The sequence below is a fragment of the Hypanus sabinus genome, chromosome 5, assembly GCF_030144855.1.
Source record: "Hypanus sabinus isolate sHypSab1 chromosome 5, sHypSab1.hap1, whole genome shotgun sequence".
NCBI lineage: Eukaryota > Metazoa > Chordata > Chondrichthyes > Myliobatiformes > Dasyatidae > Hypanus > Hypanus sabinus.
In genome coordinates this window covers 52,631,569-52,654,243 of record NC_082710.1, presented here as the reverse complement: position 1 = coordinate 52,654,243, position 22,675 = coordinate 52,631,569, and the positions used below count along the sequence as shown (strand labels likewise).

Below are 22,675 nucleotides of genomic sequence, written 5' to 3'. Positions count from 1 at the left end.
GGGTGGCGGAACGTTCCGCGTGTGGATCGGTCGGCGGAGCTCGCTGAGTGGACGGCTCGTTCTGTGTGACACCGGAAGCGGCCGCTGGAAGACGCAAGTCCCGTTCAGACGGTGAGAAATTCCGTCACTGGCTCCTTCATATCTTTATTTTGATTTGAAAAGACAAATGAATAGACCTGTTGTTTCTGTGTACACTTCACAAGGGAGCTTATGGTGTAATGGCTGAGGTTTGTGAGGAGGAACAATGTCAGATGCTCTTCTCCCTCCTGCCATCTGGGAAAAGGCACCGAAGCATTCGGGCTCTCATGACCAGACTATGTAACAGTTTCTCCCCCCAAGCCGTCACAATACCCAGAGCCTGGACTGACACCAACTTGCTGCCTTCTACTGTGCCTATTGTCTTGTAATGTATTATAATGCCTGCACTGTTTTGTGCACTTTATGCAGTCCTGGGTAGGTTTGTAGTCTGGTGTTTTTTTTTTGTCTGTGTTGTTTTTACATAGTTCAGTGTAGTTTTTGTACTGTTTCATGTAGCACCATGGCCCTGAAAAACGTCTCGATTTTTCTGTGTACTGTTCCAGCAGTTATGGTCGAAATGACAATAGAAATTGACTTGACTTGATGGTATAGCACATTCGTTCCTCACAATTAGTTCTTAGTTAATATAAACTTTTACCAAGCTGAGTTCCTTAATACTGGAGTTTTGAACAGAGATAATTACGGTAGTTCAAAATCAGTGTTCATGCAGTTAAGATCTAGTGTTCTTTTCAGCATACTATTGTGAAAACATTCCTGAAATAGTTAAACATGAGGAAATCTGTAGATGCTGGAAATTCAAGCAACACACACAAAATGTTGGTGGAACGCAGCAAGACAGACAGCATCTATAGATCCTGAAATAGTTAAACATTTTGAAGAATGCTTAGCAGAAGGTATTTATGAGGTGGAGTACTTACTGTTTAAACAGCAGACATAATTTTTGTGATAGTGTGTCTGGTACATAAAACTAGATTTGCAAAATTTATGATGCCTGGCAAGAAGCCACTATTATTATGACAGCAGTTTGTATTCATACTGTGTTTTTAATGTAAGCATTTCACTGAAGTGTTATCAAACTCAATATGGGCTTTATAAGGAGGCCTTCAACATGATATTTGAAAACTGGGATTGAAAAATTGTTTTATACAGTGTTTTCAGAGAAAAGTTTGAAGATTTGGGGAGGGATTTCCAAGACTGGTGCCTCGCGCTTTTATCAACCTAAGAATTTGTCAGTAGGATGATTGAATTCATAGATGTCCAACAATCAGTGTGAAGGGGGATGAGGCTAGACTCAGTGATAAGACCACAGAGAGATTTGAAAACAAGGATAAGACACTTAAAAGCAAGAGTAGGTGTAGATTATTGAATTTATTACAGGAATGTTTGCTGGGAGGATTGGGGAGTTTCTTTGAAGTGAGAGATAGGCCCTTGTACAAGGAGAGCATGATGAATTGAAACGAATGAAATTGTCAAGGATGATTAGTCACTTGGTGCTGAGGATGAAACCTTGTTTAGAGAAAAGTGTTTTGTGGAGAGGGGTAGAAAGGGGCAGTGATAGCAGAATGACTGGCAGGATTAATGAGATCAGCATTGGAGTGAAGTGAATTAGATTGGACGGAGCAAGATTATCATCAATATATCACCTGTAGCACTAGGGGTCCCAATACTTTCAACTGCTGTTAAACTACAATTAGAATGCGTAACATTTGATCCCTAGACCACATTTCAGGAAATCTGATAATCTGGCTGTCCTCCTGCTTGCATACAGCCAGAGGCTAAAGAGCAGGGAGGGCTCCAGGAGTAAGGACAATGAAAAAGTGGTTGTGGGAGTCAGAGTAGCAGCTATGGGACAGATTCGAGTCAGTGTATTGGGCCACGTTCAAAGGCTCATCAGAGGATCTGAATGAAATCACCATGGTTGTCACAGACTTTATGAAGTCAGTCGTGGGTGAGCCTTTCTGCACAAAATCGTTTAGAGCCTTCCCCAACCAGAAGCCCTGGATGAACCAAGTGATCTGCAGTCTGCTGAGCGTGAGATCAGTGACATTCAGGATACTGATATAGATAGGTAGTATTCACACGGAACAGTGGTGATTCTTGTTCCATTTGGTTGCAAAACAAGGAATTGGTGTTGATGTATTTTGTTTGAAGTAATGGAGGTATGTCACCCCAAAGGCATGAGACTCTTGCCAGGAACCAGACTATAACGGGAGGTGAACAGAAGCCAAGTCAATTCAGCCATTGGAGCAGAGAGTGTAAGGTCTGTAGGCTAATAAAAGTTAAGCCAATAGAATGGAAGAAAGGTGCACCAACATACACTATACTGTAGAATATGTGCGGTTCTGAGGGAACAGGAACCAATGATGTAAATTTTGAACAGTTTTATTTATGTCTGTCTATTTGGCCATTATTTGTGCTAATATCTGGTGTTCCAGTGGTCATGTGTTGTGGCCAGACCATTATTAAGTGCACACCAACACGCCTACATGTACTGTCTTGTGTCATGATGCACTTCTGCACTAGCTCATGCAGATATATTACTATAACATGGGTAAAATTCAACATAATGTATGATTCATAGCCAGTATTTACATCTAATTTCCTCAATTCATTAGGGCTGAAATCTTTATTCATAATCAATGAAGTTTTTGGGAGTATTCACCTTTGTATGTAATGAATGAATTTTGCTTAATCTTTTGAAGACTGGATTAAAATTACATGCATAATGGATCCTATGGAAATCCAACTCTTGAGTCCCCTTGTGCATGAAGTTTATATGCAAAATTCTTTTGTGCTCTTACAGTAGTACCATTTTATTTTTTTGCTATTGAGCTTTATCAAATTTGCCAGATCTTTTGTGTGGCAATCACAGTATTGACTACTTGGTTTTCCAGGCAAAACCTATGTACTGTTTGTGAAATTGAAAAGGCTATATCTTGCTTCAGAATTGTACTTTTATTTTTCTCTGAACACAAATATATGAAGATATAATTGTAAACCTTGCTCTAACTATGATATTGCACATAGAACTAGGATTGATGATCATTGTCCTACCTGACAAACTACTGTGAAAACATCTGATAGCTAGTGGACCTGCATCCCAGCTGTTAATAATTAATAGTTTTCAAAATACATCAGGAAGAAATATGTGGTTTTAATTTCTAACTGTGTATCGATAACTTGCTAGTGTGCCTTTTCGCCACCACTTTGATTTGCTGTTGTCAGATTGTGATGCTGCATTCATATTAAACAACTCCGTCAATGTGACTCAGTAACCTTTAATTGATTCTTAACAGAGATGGCAGATATCCTTTTGGATGAAGATGAAGAAGACTGTCCCAAGCTGGTTCCAATTGAAGTGTATCCTAAGACAGAAAGTGCTCGTATCCCAGTAACGATCATAACTGGATATTTAGGCGAGTATTATCAAGGGTAAATCAACAGATTAGATTAATTGTAAACTATTCCAATGCCAAAATATAAGATTATAAGGGAAAATGTTAAAGTATCAAATAACGGACAAAACTAAAATGCTAATCAGGAAGGTGGAAATTATATTGCCTTACTTTGCTGGGGTTTAGGGAATGTTTTGGCCAGGGTTTGAGAAAGAGTTTCCAATTTCAAATTTTTAGCTATGGAAATAAAATAAAATAGTGTATTTGAGATTTCTTTCACAGAAAATGTATTCCTTTATTTTTCAATCTTAGTCTAATGCTACAACAAAATTGTTGCTCTTTATACAGTTATAACAAACTGGGTACTTCATCCTGAATCTTCCAGGGATCCACTGTATCAAAACTAGAGATAGAAATAAAAATAATGATGCATTGGATGTGGGAGGAGGTGATGAGGATGAGCAGAGAATGAAAATGGGATTAGTGTAAATGGGTACTTGAATTTCCCTTTTTCCTCCTATGTAACTCCATAACTCTGGCAGATATACTGTATCCATAAGAAAAAGGGAAAGATGGTCATAGAATGAACTTGCCAATTGAAACAGTTTTAAGAACACTAACTTTACTATTGTATGTTTACTATTGTTCCAGGTGCTGGTAAAACAACACTTCTGAATTACATCCTGACAGAGCAGCACAACAAGAGAATAGCAGTAATCCTTAATGAATTTGGTGAAGGTAAGCAGCCTTCTGAATAAATGAACAAGATTACATCTAAGCCAACCTGTGTATGAATTCAGACATGGTTACAGGTGAAACGAAGACTTGCACCATAGATTGTTGTTCTTCCACATTGCAATTGACCATCATGAGAAATAATCCTAAGCTATTAGTACATGGTGAATAATGTTGGTAGTAAGGAGACAAATGGAGTTGTGTGAAATTAGGCAAATAATCAATGGGATTTGAAAAATTCCTTGACTGTAAGTAAGTGACCAAGGTTCATAATTTCTGACAAAGAGAAAAAAAACATTCTTTGTTATTCAATCATGTTTAAGTCAACTTGCATTGACTTGCAATTAGATTAATCATAGTGCATTTTGTAATAACGTACCTGCCGGGAATTCCAAACTTTGTGTTGTAGGGAGTGTACTGGAGAAATCATTGGCGGTGAGCCAAGCTGGAGAGCTTTATGAGGAATGGTTGGAGCTACGAAATGGGTGCCTGTGCTGCTCTGTGAAGTAAGTTGTTTTAATCTTCATAGAAAAAAAGTCTGATTTATATAATATTGTGAATATTTAGTTAGAATAAGATGTGATGAGCAAATAGCAAAAAAAGACTAACATACAGTGTACTCTGGTTAATTGGGACAAATCAGGAACAGTACTAATTAAGTGGTTACCCCAATTAGCTGGTTTCATGGGAATGCTTAAAAAGGTATAAAAGGCAGACTCCTATTTAACTGAGTAACAAATTGTCGTCTTCAACAAAACAGAACAAATTAGAACATTACCAATGCTGCTACAGTACTATAAAACTGTTTATTAGTTCTTGATAGTTATCAATGGAAGAGTTCATTTAGTGTATGTTGCTGTGTTCCTTTAATTGACTAAGTTAACAAAATCAGCAGGTACCTAGTAGACTACCTTCATATAATGCTTTCAAAGAATGAGTCCTCCAAATCTTCATTTTCATTGTAATATTCAAGATTAATATCGATACCTTCAAATTCTTTGTACAGGTTTCTCTCGCTATCCAAAGGTAGAGCGTTCCTGTGAAACCGTGTGTAAACCAAAATGTCGTAACGCCAAGAAGCAATTACCATTAATTTATATGGGAAAATTTTTTGAGTGTTCCCAGACCCAAAAAAATAACCTACCAAATTATACCAAATAACACATAAAACCTAAAATAACACTTAACATATAGTAAAAGCAGGAATGATACAATAAATACACAGCCTATATAAAGTAGAAATTGTAGCGGTGTACTACACGCAGCGCCAAAATTATGACACGGAGTCGGTAACTGCAGTCGAAGGAAAAAACTTTATTCGAAATCCTCAGCCTCACTTTTAAGCCTCCCTCAACCTGCCCCCCGTGGCACAGAGGCTCCAAAGCTCTGTGCTCGCAAACCCCCGTAGGCTATCTAATTGTGAGCCGGTTCAGATGTGCCAGGAAATGGGTCGCCACATAACCCCCCCCCAGAACCGGCGATAAACCCCCCCAATGTCCACAGTCTGGGCCGGAACCTGCTTGGGAGGTTGGCCTCTGCGCCGAGGTGCCGGAAACTCGGCTGGTTGCTCCAGGTCCACATGGGCCAGTTTGAGGCGGTCCACCGTGAAAACCTCTTTCCCCCCAACGTCCAGCATGAACATGGACCCGTTGTTCCGGAGCGCCATAAACGGCCCCTCGTATGGCCGCTGCAGCGGTGGCTGATGCCCGCCCCTACGAACAAACACAAACTTACAGTTCTGCAGCTCTTTGGGTACGCAGGTTGGGTTCCGCCCGTGCTGTGAAGTGGGTATGGGGGCCAGGTTACCGAGCTTCTCGCGTAGTCTGCCCAGGACTGTTGCGGGATCTTCCTCTTGCCCCCTTGGGGCTGGTAGGAACTCCCCGGGGACGACCAGGGGCGCGCCGTATACCAACTCGGCCGACGAGGCGTGCAGGTCGTCCTTGGGCACTATGCGGATGTCGAGTAGGACCCAGGGAAGCTCGTCCGCCCAGTTGGCTCCTCGCAGGCGGGCCATGAGGGCCGACTTCAGGTGACGGTGGAAACGCTCCACTAGCCCGTTCGACTGTGGGTGGTAGGCAGTTGTGTGGTGCAGCTGAGTCCCCAAAAGGCTGGCCATAGCTGACCACAGGCTGGAGGTAATGTGGGCTGGTACACCAAAGCGAGATATCCAGGTGGTGATCAGGGCTCGGGCGCAAGATTCGGAGGTGGTGTCGGTGAGCGGGACCACCTCTGGCCATCTTGTGAACCGGTCCACGATAGTCAGGAGGTGCCGCGCTCCGCGCGACACTGGCAGGGAGCCCATGATATCCACATGAATGTGGTCGAAACGCCAGTGGGCGGGATGGAACTGCTGCGGTGGGGCTTTGGTGTGCCGCTGCACCTTGGCCGTCTGGCAGTGCATGCACGTTTTGGCCCATTCACTGACCTGTTTGCGTAGTCCGTGCCAAACGAACCTGCTGGAAACCATCCGGACAGTCATCCGGATGGAGGGATGCGCCAAGTTATGAATGGAGTCGAAAACACAGCGCCGCCAGGCTGTCGGGACGACAGTACGGGGCTGGCCGGTGGCGACGTCACAGAGTAGGGTCCTCTCACCCGGGCCTGCGGGGAGGTCCTGGAGCTGCAAACCGGAGACTGCGGTTCTGTAACTCAGAATCTCCTCATCTGCCTGCTGTGCCTCTGCCAGTGCCTCAAAGTCTACCCCTTGGGAAAAGGCATGAACGGTAGGGCGAGAGAGCGCATCCGCCACAACATTGTCCTTACCCGAGACGTGCTGGACATCCGTCGTGTATTCAGAGATGTAGGACAGGTGGCATTGCTGGCGGGACGACCAGGGGTCGGACGCTTTTGTAAACGCAAAGGTAAGCAGTTTGTGGTCCGTGAACGCAGTGAAGGGCCGACCTTCTAGGAAGTACCTGAATTGCCGGATTGCCAGGTAGAGCGCCAACAGTTCCCGGTCGAAAGCACTGTACTTGAGCTCGGGTGGCCGCAGGTGTTTGCTGAAAAACGCCAGGGGTTGCCAGCGACCTGCGATGAGTTGCTCCAGCACCCCACCAACTGCCGTGTTAGATGCGTCCATTGTGAGGGTGGTAGGGGCGTCCATTCTGGGATGTACTAGCATTGCGGCGTTCGCCAAAGCTTCCTTCGTTTGAACGAAAGCGGCGGCGGACTCCTCGTCCCAGGTAATGTCCTTGCTCGGACCCGACATCAGGGCGAACAGGGGGCGCATGATCCGGGCAGCTGAAGGGAGGAAGCGGCGGTAGAAATTGACCATACCTACGAATTCCTGAAGGCCTTTGATCGTGGTGGGTCGGGGGAAGTGGCGGACCGCATCTACCTTAGCGGGCAGAGGGGTTGCCCCGTCTTTAGTAATCCTGTGACCCAGGAAGTCAATGGTATCGAGTCCGAACTGGCATTTGGCAGGGTTGATTGTAAGACCGTACTCACTCAGTCGGGCGCAGAGTTGATGGAGGTGGGACAGATGCTCCTGACGACTGCTGCTGGCTATGAGGATGTCGTCCAAATAGATGAACGTGAAGTCCAGGTCCCGTCCCACCGCGTCCATTTACCGCTGGAACGTCTGCGCGGCATTCTTCAGGCCAAACGGCATGCGGAGGAACTTGAAAAGGCCAAACGGGGTGATGAGAACAGTTTTGGGGATGTCGTCAGGATGCATCGGGATTTGATGGTACCCTCGGACGAGGTCTACCTTGGAGAAGATCCGTGCGCTGTGCAGGTTTGCTGCAAAGTCCTGAGTGTGCGGTACAGGGTAGCGGTCCGGTGTGGTAGCCTCATTCAGCCTGTGGTAGTCGCCGCACAGTCTCCAGCCTCTCGTCGCTTTGGGCACCATGTGCAGGGGAGAGGCCCATGGGCTGTCGGACCGCCGGATGATCCCCAATTCCTCCATCCTCTGGAACTCCTCCTTCGCTTGTCGGAGCTTGTCCGGGGGAAGCCGCCGAGCGCGGGCGTGGAGGGGTGGTCCCTGGGTCGGGATGTGGTACTGTACGCCGTGTCGGGGCATGGCCGCTGTAAACTGCGGTGCCAGAACCGATGGGAAATCCGCCAGGACCCTGGTGAAGTCGTTGTCGGACAGCGTGATGGAGCCGAGGTGAGGGGCTGGCAACTGGGCTGCACCCAGGGAGAACGTCTGAAAGGTCTCGGCGTGTACCAGTCTGTTCCTGGGCAGGTCGACCAGTAGGCTGTGAGCCCGCAAAAAATCAGCACCCAGAAGCGGTTGGGCTACGGCGGCCAGTGTAAAGTCCCACGTGAACTGGCTGGAGCCGAACTGTGGCTGCACCTGACGGGTGCCATAGGTCCTTACTGTGCTGCCGTTCACGGCCCTCAGGGGAGGACCTGGTGCCCTGCTGCGGGTGTCGTAACTCGTCGGAGGTAAAATGCTGATTTCGGCACCAGTATCGACCAAAAACCGGCGTCCCGACCTTCTATCCCACACATACAGGAGGCTATCCCTGGCTTTTCCTGGGAACTTGCAGGGCGGGCGACAACGGCGGGCTTCTGAGCCCTACCGCTGGTGGTAGAAGCACCAGTGTTCCTTGGGCCGGGGGTTGGCGGGCTCTGCGGCTGGGCCTGGACTGGTTTGCTGCTGGGAGCGTGGCTGGGAGATCTGTGCGATGGACGCCCCGCTCACCTTTTTGGCGTTCCACAGCAAGTCCGCCCGGGCTGCCACTTTCCAGGGGTCACTGAAATCCGCGTCGGACAGCAGCAGGCGTATGTCCTCGGGCAGCTGCTCCAGGAATGCCTGCTCAAACATGAGGCAGGGTGTGTGTCCATCGGCTAGAGACAACATCTCATTCATTAAAGCCGATGGAGGTCTGTCGCCCAAGCCATCCAGGTGCAGTAAACGGGCAGCCCGCTCGCGCCATGAGAGTCCGAAAGTCCTGAGGAGCAGGGCTTTGAATTCCGTGTACTTGCCACCTGCCGGGGGCGACTGTACGAACTCCGCGACCTGGGCCGCTGTGTCCTGGTCGAGGGAGCTCACCACGTAGTAGTAGCGGGTGTCTTCTGAGGTGATCTGGCGAACGTGGAATTGGGCTTCGGCTTGCTGGAACCATAGGTCCGGGCGCTGTGTCCAGAAACCCGGCAGTTTCAACGAAACCGCATGAACAGAGGTAGCGTCGGTCATTTCTGGTCCAAAAATCGCTTGGACCGTCGGGGTCACCAATTATAGCGGTGTGCTACACGCAGCGCTAAAATTACGACACGGAGTCGGTAACTGCAGTCGAAGGAAAAACTTTATTCAAAATCCTCAGCCTCATTTTTAAGCCTCCCTCAACCTGCCCCCCCCACCCCCCCGTGGCGCAGAGGCTCCAAAGCTCTGTGCTCGCAAACCCCCGTAGGCTATCTAATTGTGAGTCGGTTCGGATGTGCCAGGAAATGGGTCGCCACAAAATATTGTATGTACAGTGTAGTTTTACTTAGTAAAATCAGGAAGACAGCGAGCCAAAATCAATTTGGAGAAAAAAAATCGGCACGTACAAGCATGTGCACCCAACTGCCCGCACAAGGCTTCACGGTCATTGTTGTCTTTCTCGGGGTAAACACACGTATAAAGTGGGTGTCTTTTTTTTGTAAAAGTAAAAATCCTCCTTGGTTGGTGAAAACAGATACTAATGTAGGTCTTTTGTAACAGTGAGCTGTCATAAAGGGAAAGTTCGAAAAACGGGGGCCACCTGTAGTTCCTAACTTGTTGAAATAGTGAAATTATTTCATTTTTTACTCCCGGCCATTTCTGGCATCTCCAAGCCTGAATGCTTGAAACCGCAGTGAGCAAAGCAGTTCTGAATTGTCTTGCTGCTTATTTCTCAACAACTATCAGTGACAAAAACCACTGCTTTTTGAACACAAACATGTGCAACTGGCACTATTTTAAAACTGATCACCAAGCATGGTGTAGTGTCTAACAGTCACCTAAATGCATGTGACTGACGCTAGTGAGAAGCTGTTTGGCAACAGCTTCCTGTCCCAAATAAACATCAGAGTGTCACAAACAAAATTTTTTTCTCAAGCAACACACACAAAATGCTGGTGTAACACAGCAAGTCAGGCAGCATCTATAAGGAGAAGTACTGTCGACGTCCTGATGAAGGATCTTGGCCCAATACCTCGACAGTGCTTCTCCCTATAGATGCTGCCTGGCCCGCTGTGTTCCACCAGCATTTTGTGTGTGTTGTTTGAATTTCCAGCATCTGCAGATTTCCTCATGTTTGCTTTTGTTTCTCAATTAGTTTTTGTTCTTTAAGAATTATCCCAAGTAAACAGCTACCCCGATTAACCAATGGCTCAATTAGCCAGAATCTCTATGTTTCAAATTTGTATTTAAACAAGACAGATACATTTAAAGTAACAGATCTATTGAATTTCTGCATTTTACTTGGGCCATTTCCCTCTAACGTGTCCATTTTTCTTATGATTGTATAATGGATGAATGTTTTGGTTCTGGCAGAGTGTTGCTGCAGAAAATATCCCTGCTTAATATAAAAGAAGAAAGAAGTTGCATTCATGTGTTTTTTTTTCACAGCATCAAGACCTCCCAAAATGATCAGAGCCTTGTTCTTCTAGTGATTATTGATTTCAAGAATTTGTAGACCATTCTATTTCTAATAAAGTACTTTTGAAAAGTAATATAGGAAAGCTACATCTAATATAGTGGCAAAGGAGGCGTAAGGTGCTCCTTCCCTCTGTTAGCCTGTAGATTATGCTTAGGCAAGGTGTAGTACCTGCTTAGATCCCTGATCCGGGGAGCTAGTGATGGATGGTGCATTTAACAAATCGTGGTTATGTGACCACTGACACCAGGCGGACAGTCTCTGAAAAGTATTGATAATGGCTGGGGCAAACCACTTCTGAAGAAAAATTTGCCGAGAGCAATCATGGTCACGATCACCCACGTCTAACGATATGGCACAGAATGAATAAACGAGCATCTAATATCTCGACAGCACACATAATGACCAAATTTTGATTTGCCAAGGTTAAAAACAATTTTTATATATTTTGACAAATTTAATGAGAACAGTACACAAACCATATTTTCCTAAATATTGGAATGAAATTTATTTCATGCCACTTAAAACTAATTTTCAAAATAGTGTGGCATTAGTTTAGAAATAGTATTTCTAAGCTTTCAGATAAAAAAATTCAATTAATGTTCAAAGGAAGTAATAGGAGTAACAGTGGTGTAATTTAAAATATCAACAGATAGCCAGATAAGGACGTTCATCATTGCAGAAGTAGATTAGAGAGTATAATGCAGAGTGAAAGATCAACGTGTTTGAAGCTAAGACCAAATTGCAAAGAAAATGATATTGGTCATCATACTCTGCCTCAAATATGCCTGTGATTTCAAATACTATCTCGGTATCTGATGCAGTAACGAGTTAACATAAAATATCTCGACCTTCAATGTTGTTTAATTCAGCTTCAGATATTCAACATATTTTTGTACTATGGCACATGTTAGCAGTTTATGTTGTCCAAGTTAGGATACATAAACTATAGGGTGAATTAGATGCTGAATTGTAAAGGATTTTGCCAGCAGTGCCACTCTAAACTTGTATTGTTGAGGAGCTTGTGGAGCTACACTGCTGATTTGCCACTGATTGGGTCAAGTGACATATTCCTGACAGAATACTATGTGACTGGATTCAAATTGTGCCTTCCACTTTTATGCATTGTTTGTACACTGCATTATCCATAGGTGGAACAGAAAATGCTGAAAATGCTCAACAGTTCAGACTGCATCTGCAGGAAGAGAATTAATGTTTCAGGGTAAAAACTCTTGTCAGAACTGGGAAGAAGAGAAAAGAAGATTATTAACCTGTTTGGTAAAACTGAGGGTGATATTTGTTCATATTTGAAAAGTGAACGGGAGCATTTAGTAAGTAAGAGCTCAAGACTAAAGAATGTAGGAGTTGCAAACACAAAGCAAGCAGACATGTCTGAAATGTTAAGCTGGGCATGTCCTCCACTCTTAGGAAAATTGATAAAAAGGGGGGAAAAGGAACGAACAAGCTAAAGCCGTGTAAAGTCGATATAAATGATTATTACAGACAGAGATATAGATTCATCTTAAGTTGCAGAAGTCAATATTGAGTCCAGAAGACTGCAGCACACACAGACAGAGGTTGAGGTGCTGTTCCTCTAGCTTGCAGTGCGGCTTAGTGTAACAGTGCAGGAGGCACATACTGTTTGGTTAGAGTAGGATATTGAACTAAAGCAACAGGAAGCTCAAAGTTACCCTCAGGACAGAATGCAGGTGCTCCAGTTTAAGGAGACAACGTTGTGAACATTATCCAGTTCTGAAAAAAGGGTCTTTGATGTGAAATGTTAGCTCTGTTTCTCTTCTCATAGATGCGGTAACAGCTGCTGAATATTTACCGTATTTTCTATTTTTACCTTAAATTTCCAACATGTACAGTTTTCATTTATGTAGATACAGTACCTTGTAAAAATATTCAGCCAACCTTTAGTTCACATAAATGAGTATTACAACCAGAGATTTTGATCAATTTAACCAAGAATTTTTATTTGTGAATCACCTGTTCCTTTTTTCTCACAGCACAGCCCAAACAACAGGGACATTGTAAAGCCTGAAAAACTAAAAATTCAAATACTGAAATGTCAGCAATTGAAAAGTATTCATTTCTCCTTTGCTCAGTACTTAGATGAACCACCTCTTGCAGCTATTACAGGATGACTCCCTATTGGCTTTGCACAAACTGATGGAGCAAGAGTTGTAAAATTGCTCAAGCTGTGCCAGGATAGTTGGGGAGCGGCATTGGATAACAATCTTCAGGTCTTGGCAGAAGTTTTCAATCAGGTTATGGTCAGGACTCTGACTGGGTCACTCAAGGACATCAATTGTCTTCATTTGCAGCTGCTCCATCTTTGCTCTGGCTGTGTGCTTTAGGTCATTGTCCTGCTGAAAGACAAACTACCTCCCCAGTTTAAGCTTTCTGGCAGAGGCTAGCAGCTTTTTAATCCTGGATCTCTCTGTATTTAGCAGTGTTCATCTTCCCATCAATCCTGACCAGATTTCCAGTCTCTGCTGCTGAAAAGCAGCCCATAGCATGATGCTACCTCCACCATACTTTACATATGGGATGGTGTTACCTGACTGATGAGCAGTATGAGATTATGCCATATGTACAGTTTATTGTTGAGGCCAAAAAGTTCCGCTTTAGTTTCATCCAATCCCAAGACCACCTTCTACATCTTTACAGTATCTTCTAAGTTAGTGGTCGCCAACCCGTCGATCTTTGAGTCTTTCCCAGTAGATCCCAAAAAAAAAGAAAAAGAAATACACCAATACTGTTGAGAGATTGTTTCCGGGTTGTGGGGCTTTAGTTCCGTTCTTTCTGCCCAGTGCGCATGCGTGTAGCTCCCCCACACTACACAGTGTACTTCAGTGGTCCCCAACCACCGGGCCATGAGGAAACGATGAGTCAGCTGCACCTTGCCTCATTCCCTGTCACACTTAGTGTTGAACTTGAATGCACGTGAGTTCATCAGTCGCCTAAACGCAGTGACACCCTCGCGCCAGGGATCAATGTTTGGCCTCTGATAACCGGCCGGCGGGAAGTGCTGATGCTACTGGCCTGGAGCTCGGACAGATGGGCGCTGCCTCTAAACCTGTTTAGCACACCGGATGTTCATGGGGAACCCGGTGCTCAAATATTTGCAGCTGACCTAATTGGAGCTCAAGGTTGTGTAAGTAGCAGAGCAGCTACCTCACTGCGGTCTACTGAAACAAACTTTTGTTGGCTGATAGATCCTAAAAGGGGGCGGGCACGCATCCTGTTGCACTCCTCGCTTGGTCGGTCGGTCGCTGTCTGCGACCGCCGCGACCCCGTCACGGGGACCTACTGCCCTGACCTTGTCCTCTCACCCCACCCATGATCAGCTGCACCTGGCCAAGGCGTCTGGCAGCGGGCAGGCGGGAGACTGCAGTTTGGGCCCAGAGGCTGTCTAATGAGGCAGTGAAGCCCTCAAAATTGCTTCGGTACCTTGAGTCCAAGCACCCTGAATTAGAAACAAATCCATTGAGTTTTTTCAGCGGAAAGAACGTGAGCCAGCGGGACAGAAGCTAAGTGCTGAGAGCCGCAAAAACTAAATTGCGGAATAGACTGGACATAAGGAAACTGCTTCGAGTATCGCTGTATTCCAGTCGTGTTCATTTCCCTGACTTGTCTTGAATGCTTTTGTGTCGTCATTTTGGTATCATCTGTTGAAAATCTACCATACTGTTGGTCCTTACAGAGAGTATTTATTATTTCCTGCAATCTTCAACATCAACAAGTTGGATGAGTCGGTAAGGTAATATACAGTATTGCACCTGAGGAAAGTTAGTGCAGTAATTACAAAAAGGATGAATACTTTTTTAGCCTCACAATTAGGTTTTTAATTTTTAGTAAATTGACAGGTTTTGGATTTTTTTCTTTTGATTTGACATAATGCACAATGTTTTGTAGATTACCTCAAAAAACCCTGCATCAATATATTTTAATTTTAGAAAATGAAACAGTAAAATGCGAAAATAGTTGTGGGGACTGAGTATTTTTTCAAGGCACTGTAAGTGGGGCCTGTTTTATCTAGTGTATATGAATATTTCTTCAGTTTTAGCCAGCAGTGGATTTTCAACCACGTGACATTGTTCATAGAGTACTGTTTGCAATATTAAATTAAAGATGTGTTTATGCACTTTAAGCACAGGGCATAATTTTGAAGTTTACAGACATACAAATTAGAATTGCAATAAATATTGAGTTTAGAAATAAACCAGAGAAAAGCAAAATGATTTATTTGGTAATAAGGTGAAATAATATAAGCTAAATATTACATGATGCATGTAATATATTAAATATTACATGATAAAGTTGATTAATTTTACGAAGTTTTGCAACTTATTTTATCTTGTGGAATAGCCCCCGACTTACCAGATGGTGATGGTGCCTGTCAGAATGCTTTCCACTGTACATCTTTATAAGTTTGAATGTTTTAGGTGAGAAGCTAAATCTGCTCAAACTCCAAATTAAATAATGCTGCTATCTTGCCTTCTTTATAGTTGCATCAATATGTTGCATCCAGGTTATATTCTGTGGGATATTGATGCCCAGGAACTTGAAATTGCTCACTCTCTCCACTTCTGATCCTTCTGAGGATTCTAAACAGTGAAATGTCTCTGGAGCACAAATGTTGAAAAGGTGGTGGCTTCTGACATTAATACCTTTTGGTGCAAATACATTAAAATTTGAAGGGAATGAATTTAGTGGTTGGATGGCAAGAGAGTTCTGGGGGAAGAAAAAAAAAAGGATAATGAAAGAAAACTACAGGCATAGTGGGTCAAAATACCATAATTTTACAATTATGATATTAACAGAGCTTCTGATGGTATGTTCATTCGTTATGTGCCTTATCAAATGGCATAAGTAATCATGGTCTTTCCATGACTATGATTGTTCTTGACAAATTTTTCTGCAGAAGTGGTTTGCCATTTCCTTCTTCTAGGCAGTGTCTTTACACAACTGGTGGTACGCAGTGTGTATTTTGCTGTGCTTTGAATATGGAGGACAGGAAAGGCTCATTCGATTTGCCTCTTGCATGGGTGCCTCTCCCTATTTAAGACGTGATCTCAGTTCCTTCCTGCTTATGTTCTACTTAACTGCTCAAGCGGCCAGGTTAAGATTCTGACTTAATGGGATACAGGTGGCCCCTGTTTTTCGAACGTTCACCTTAGACAGCTCGCTGTTATGAAAGACCTACATTTGTACCTGTTTTTGCTAACCAAAGAGGATTTTCGCTTCTACGAAAAAAAGATGCTGGCTTTATATGTGTGTTTACCCCGAGAAAGACTACCATTACCATGAAGCTTTGTGCGGGCGGTTGTGTGCCTACGCGTGTACATGCCAATTTTTTTTTCTCCAAACCAATTTTGGCTCGCTGTCTTCCTGATTTTGATAAGTGACACTACACTGTACATACAATATTTCTATTTTATATAGGCTGTATATTTATCATATCACTCCTGCTTTTACTATCTGTTCGTGTTATTTTAGGTTTTATGTGTTTAATGGTTTGATTTGGTAGATTATATTTTGGGTCTGGGAACGCTCAAAAATTTTTCCTATCTAAATTAATGGTAATCGCTTTACAACATTTCGGCTTACAAATGGTTTCATAGGAACGCTGTACCTTCGCTTAGCAGGGGAAACGTTGTACATGCAGAATCAGTGAGAATAATTAACCCCAGAAAAGTTAACAGTGTCTGCCTTGCTTCCTTGAAGGCAGTTAAGATTATAAGTTTAACTATGTAGCCTCTTGAGTCAGCTGTGACATTCAATAAGGTCATTACTCATGGAGTCATTTCATTTTCAATTGCAATTCTCATATCTGTGACTTCCCTAGAGTTCAAAATTCTGCTAGTCTCACGCTTGAATATACATCACAATTTTGCCCTTTTTAGGAATTTCGAAGATTTGTATAGTCTGAGAAAAGAAGTTCCATTTAATCTCTATAGCTGACCCCTTATCCGCAAACTGTGACAGAGGTTCTCTAACCGCTCAGCGAGGAAATGTATCCTGTCAAGCTTTCTCAGAATCTTTTGTATCTCAGTAAGAATCACACTTTCTTCACAAAACTTCTTTTCCACAGGAATATAAGCACTAAGCTTTCCTCAAAGGCAAGCAATTCCCTCCTCAACAGGAGGCATTAACTGCACATGATACTCAATTTATATGTGGTCTGACAAAGGAATCACATGGTGAAGAATGTGCCTTGTTCTGTTGGTGAAGATATCCATAGTCCTGTATTCTATCCCACTGACAATAAATGCCATTATTGCAATTCCCTTCCTAGACGTTTGTCATAAGCTCACGCTTGTTGTACTACTTAAGGTGATCAAATTTGCCTGAACATTAATACTCAATAACTTAATCTTTATGTAATAGTATGTTTTTCCATTTTTCTCTACTAAAGTGATAATATCTTATTTCTCTTCATCACCTCCCATCATTTTTGCCCACTTAACCCGTTTCTAACGCTGCAGACATTTTATGTTCTCACTATTTTCCCACTTAGCTTTCATCAGTAAATTTGGATAATCATATTTTCTTACAAAATAGAAGTAGGCTATTTGTCCCATCAAATCTCTGTTGGTTTGTAGAATAACCCCACCAGTCATATTTCTTCATTCATTTCCCCATGACCTATTCTCTTTCATATGTTCAACTACTACCACCAACTTTTTCTGTGTAACTTACTATAATAATTATCTCCCATGCCTTTGTGGGAGGAAGCTATTATATCTGAGGAAAATCAGAGGGATAATCAGTAGAGAACATCCATGTTAGGATTGAATGTGGATCACTGAATTATTAGGCTCTTGCCTCTTGTATTCAAGGCTAGGAATGGTGGCAGATTAACAATTCAATAAGGAGGTGAGGGACAGTGGAACAATCCAGCCTATTAGTATTAGCTGTGCTTTTTGTAGCTTTATTGGAAAGTGTTGCAAATAATAGTTTCCCATTTCCATTGTATGCAAGAGTTTGAAGATAGTGTATCAAACAATTAGTACTGAAAGTTCATAATTAAATCTGCTGTGCATTTATTTTAAAGAGCCCTGGGGTGCTAAGATCTTTTAAATATAATTAACCCATACAGGGACAATGGTTTGAAGGCCATCGAGAACCTTATGCAGAAGAAGGGCAAGTTTGACTACATTCTGCTAGAAACCACTGGTTTAGCTGACCCAGGTAATGACGTGAATGCGTGATTATAAAAGTAAATAGCTGATATCATATCACATCTTTTGTTGGATCTCTTATTATAGGGAATTACTTTCTAATATGTTGACTGTCAAAATCAGACAAAATGTTAGGAGAATTACTGTTAAAAATTCTCTGGTGCTTTGTTTATTGGAGAGTCAGTAATTTAAAGTACAAGGAGCCAAAGATCACAAATTCAATGACTGAATACAGCTATCAGATCAGTTAGTAACTTTGATCTAGTAACCTTAATTACCTTTTCCAAATGAACATTCTGTTTTTGCATGGCTCTAGTTAGGAATTCATAGCTAAAATCTGTCCTGCAATATGTTACAGAATACCATTCTGAATGATAGCTTGCAATGGCTGCTAATGTGAAACTTGCATTTTTTTACACTGAAAAATATAGGGAATAACAGTTCAGACTCCTCTCTAAAGCAAAGAAATTATGGAGAAGAATTCCTTTAACTTTTTGTATTATAAAATCATGAAGAAGGAGCTGGAATCTTTCAAAACAAAAGTAAATTTAGAGGTTTTATTGCCATCTAAGTTATTCCTCATGTATAACTCAGAAGGCAGAAACTCAGTGAGTAATTGTCATGCTGTACTGACTTCCTTTAAAATTAAGCACATTGATTTTGAACCCATGGCTTGCAAATCCATTTCACAAAATAGGGAAACTATTAAGCTATTGGGAAAAAAATCAATACAGATCAGGTAGTCATTAGAGCCTTTGGGCTGAGTTGTATCTCGGATGAGCAAGCAATGTAACGGACTGACAGATCTTTTGTTGTTGACAGGAATGACGTGCCAGGTCAGTATCTTGTCAGTTCAGGTAGAAAGGTTTAGACATTAACAAAATGAGTTCAGTTATCATTGTTTTATTTCCCCGAAGTATTACGTTCTGTCAGGTGGACATGTCACAATTCTTCTCAAAATAAAAATACTTTTCATTTATTATTTGCTCTTTATCAACAGCTGTTGCTTTGGGACCTGTCAAAAATTCATTTAATTTCTAATCAGTGTTTTATTCTTAAAATAAAGCTTCATAATTCTGGACTGAATTTTGTTGATTTAATTTTATATCAAATCTTTAAATCTTGTCCATTCTTAATTCTTTTGGTACACCTTATAGCAGTTGTGCATTTCATTGGGAAAAAAAAAACAGTTTTATATCTTTCTGATTTTGTAAGTGTCCTTTTGTCTGTGAAATATTTGGACTAAATGTGGAAAAGATAGAAATGTTCAGAACTTAAATTTAATCCATCAAATTGCCTAACCAGTTTCTATAATGACATGAATGCAGCAATGTCAAATTGAAACAGTCAAACCAGAGTGAACAATATTATCAGTGAACTTCAGGCAGACCTTTGTAAATTATGAAACTTCTATTTTATCATACAGGCATTCATGAATTGTTCAGAAATTCTCACTGCATGCAAAATTTATTTAGAATCCTCAATTTTGAACATTAATTTGATCAGGCTCATTGTCAGGCTCATCTTTTCTTCCAGTCCCAATGAAGGAAGGGTCTTGGCCCAAAATGATGACTGTACTCTTTTCCATAGATGCTGCCTGGCCTGCTGAGTTTCTCCAGCATTTTGTGTGTGTTGCTTGGATTTTCTCTTGTTTCTATTGAGAAGTTTTATTGGTTCACAACTGGATTGCTTGGTAGAATAGACATCCATCAGGAGTTTCGGTTTAGGATAGCATCTGGTGTTAAAGGGATCTTTTTGAATGCGGTGTTGCACTGCAGAATGCAGAAACTGCAGTAGCTGGGGAAAAATGTGGGGCTGATTTTAGAATAATTTTTATTAAACTCTTAAAAAATTTAAATAACTTCTGGGGAGTGTACAGAATGTATCCATTCTGTAATCTTTTCTGTACCTGGGCATTGGTGTTTCCATAACAGGCCATGAAGTTGTGGACAGTTTGTCACCTGAGTGTACAGAGCTAATTTACATGTTACATGGAAGAAAAGACTGGGTTATTTTGATAGCATTAGTTGAAAGGAGACATGGATGGAACAAGCATCTACAAGAACTGATTAGACCAAATGGCTTATATTTTATATTCAATGTAGATTTACTTACTGTCATTTTTGAATCAAAGTTGTTGATTTAGCATTATTATAAGGACTTGAAAGCATTGTGAGGGAGAAAGTATATTTTAAATGATTGTAAATGCAGATGTTTTTCTTGCAACTTCATTTCTCAGACAGTTCTTATACAGTCTGCCTTTAGTTTTTTTCAATGGTTGAAAGAACATATAAAGAATTTATTCACTCACGTAAGCAGATTATTATGCCGAGTGTGACCTGTTTGAGTTTGGATTTTGACACATGACCAGATTTTATCCATAAGTGATATTTTAATTTGCTTGGAATGAGGACTTGTGATGCTGAATCTTTTGATGCTGAAATTAGCACAATTGTCAATTTTTCTGGATGAAGTCTAATAAAAAGTTCAAGCATTGCTTAACAATCTTGCGAAAAGTGTTGCATTCTCAGTCTCTTCGACTTGGCAATGATTGTTAAATGATTATACATATATGATTGGACAACTTGGAATCCAGAAAGATAGCTTAACCTTTGAGCCATTGAAGTTCACAGTTAATCCTATATTATATTTTGAAACACTGTAATTGGACTGTAGGTTGTAGCAAATAATGCTCAAGTAAAACAATCCTATTAATACGGTAATGTAGGAGTTTGAAGTGGGCAGATCCAGGCTGTCTGATGTAAAGCAGGTCAAATTGATTCATTCAGTGAACAGCCTATTTTAAAGAGCCATAGAAACAGATTAGTACAAACAATCTCTCCAAGTAAAAGTAAGGCATTTCTTCATAAAAATGGAGAGCCTTGTATCAATCTCAATCATTAAGCTTGATAGTTAATTTATCCAATCACCCCTGGCAGGCTATAGTATTGTCACCACGTGCAGCTATAATAAGTCGCCCAAGTTATTCATGAAATGTTTGCTCTTTTCTCAATACTTCAATGTTGACTGATAACCATTGCTACAATTTTTTTTAAAGCTTAATATTTTTTCATTCAAATAAACACATTTTTCACATGCTTGCTTCCACATTTGACCACAGTTTTGCAGATTGTAATGTACAAGTTAACCAGCTGAGAGTCAACAGTGTTGAACAGGCCACGCTGTTCACATGTTCAAAATTAAACTGAAGCAGGCACCTTACTCGAAGCTCTGTGGTAGGAGAGGATTACCAATTAGATAGAGAAAGTTATTCAAGTGTGTGCTGAAAGTTCCCATGAAATGTGGCACTTCACTGATTCTTGGGAACCTGTGCACCAGAACCACTGGAAGTTCAAAATAAATTTATTATCAAAGTACATAAAATGTCACCATATACAACCAAGATTTGTTTTCTTATGAGCATACACAGAAAATCCATGAATCACACAAGAATCAATGAAAGATGCACCCAACAGGATGGACAAATAACCAATGTGCAAAGGTCAACAAATTGTGCAAATATGAAAGAGAAAAAAAAAAACAAATGTCAGGAATCTGGGATAATGAGTCCTTGAAAGTGAGTCCATAGGTTGTGGAACATTTCAGTGATGTGGCAAGTGAGGTTGAGTGAATCTGTTCACTGGTTCAGGAGCCTGCTGGTTGAGGGTTAATAATTATTCCTGAACCTAGTGGTGTGGGTCCTGAGACTCCTGTACCACCTTCCTGATGGCAGCAGCAAGAAGAGAGCATGACCAGGGTGGTGGGTGTCCTTGATGATGGATGTTGCTTTCCTGTGATAACCCTTGTGTGATGGACTGGGCCGAATCCACTACATTTTGTAGGCTTTTCTGTTCAAGGACATTGGTGTTTCCATACCAGGCCATGATGCAACCAGTCAAACTCTCTACCCCACATCTAGAGAAGATTGTCAAAGTTTTAGATGACATACTAATCTTTGCAAACTTCTGAGGAAGTAGAGGTGCTGCCATGCTTTCTTCATAATTTCACTTTTGTGCTGAGCCCAGATCGATCCTCTAAAATGATAACACTGAAGAATTTAAAGTTGCTAATCCACTCCGCCTTTGATTCCCTGATTTCCACTCCCCCCCCCCCCCCCCCCCACACCAGTGAGGACTGGTTCATGGATCTTCGGTTTCCTCCACCTGAAGTCAATAGTCCGCTCCTTGGTCTTGCTGACAATGAATGAGGAATGAGAGGTGGTTGTGGCACCACTCAGCCAGATTTTCAACCTCCCTCCTATATGCTGCTTTGTCACCATCTTTGATTTGGCCAACGACAGTGGTGTCGTCAGCAAACTTAAATATGGCATTGGAGCTGTGCTTGGCCTCCCAGTCATAAGTATAAAGCAATTAGAGCAGGGGGCTAAGCGCACGGCCTTGTGGTGGACCTGTTCTGATGGAGATTTTGGAGGAGATGTTGTTATCAATCCAAACTGACTGGGGTCTGTAAGTGAGGAAATCAAGGATGCAATTGCCCAAGGAGCTATTGAGGTTAAGGTCTTGAAGCTTATTGATTAGTCTTGGAGAATGATAGGTTTGAATGCCAAGCTGTAGTTGATAAAGAGCATCTTTGCTGTCCAGATATTCCAGGGTTGAGTGAAGAGCCAATGAAATGACATGTGCTGTGATCCTCTTATGCCAGTAGGCAAATTGGAGTGGATCCAATTTGCTTCTCAGGCAGGAGTTGATTGTTTCAACACCAATTTCTCAAAACACTTTATCACAGT

The 22,675-nt window shown here is 42.1% G+C and overlaps 1 protein-coding gene across 2 annotated transcripts in view; it reads left to right on the top strand.

Annotated features, from left to right (window-relative positions):
• The window catches only part of cbwd (COBW domain containing), a 63,432-nt gene continuing 40,757 nt past the window's right edge, over positions 1-22,675 (top strand). For both annotated transcript variants that reach the window (XM_059969948.1, XM_059969947.1), the window contains exons 1-5: positions 1-111; positions 3,336-3,455; positions 4,086-4,172; positions 4,579-4,675; positions 17,847-17,938. In XM_059969948.1, the coding sequence (XP_059825931.1) occupies positions 3,338-3,455; positions 4,086-4,172; positions 4,579-4,675; positions 17,847-17,938 (394 nt within the window). In that variant the 5' untranslated portion in view covers positions 1-111; positions 3,336-3,337. The remainder of the gene's footprint in view (positions 112-3,335; positions 3,456-4,085; positions 4,173-4,578; positions 4,676-17,846; positions 17,939-22,675) is intronic.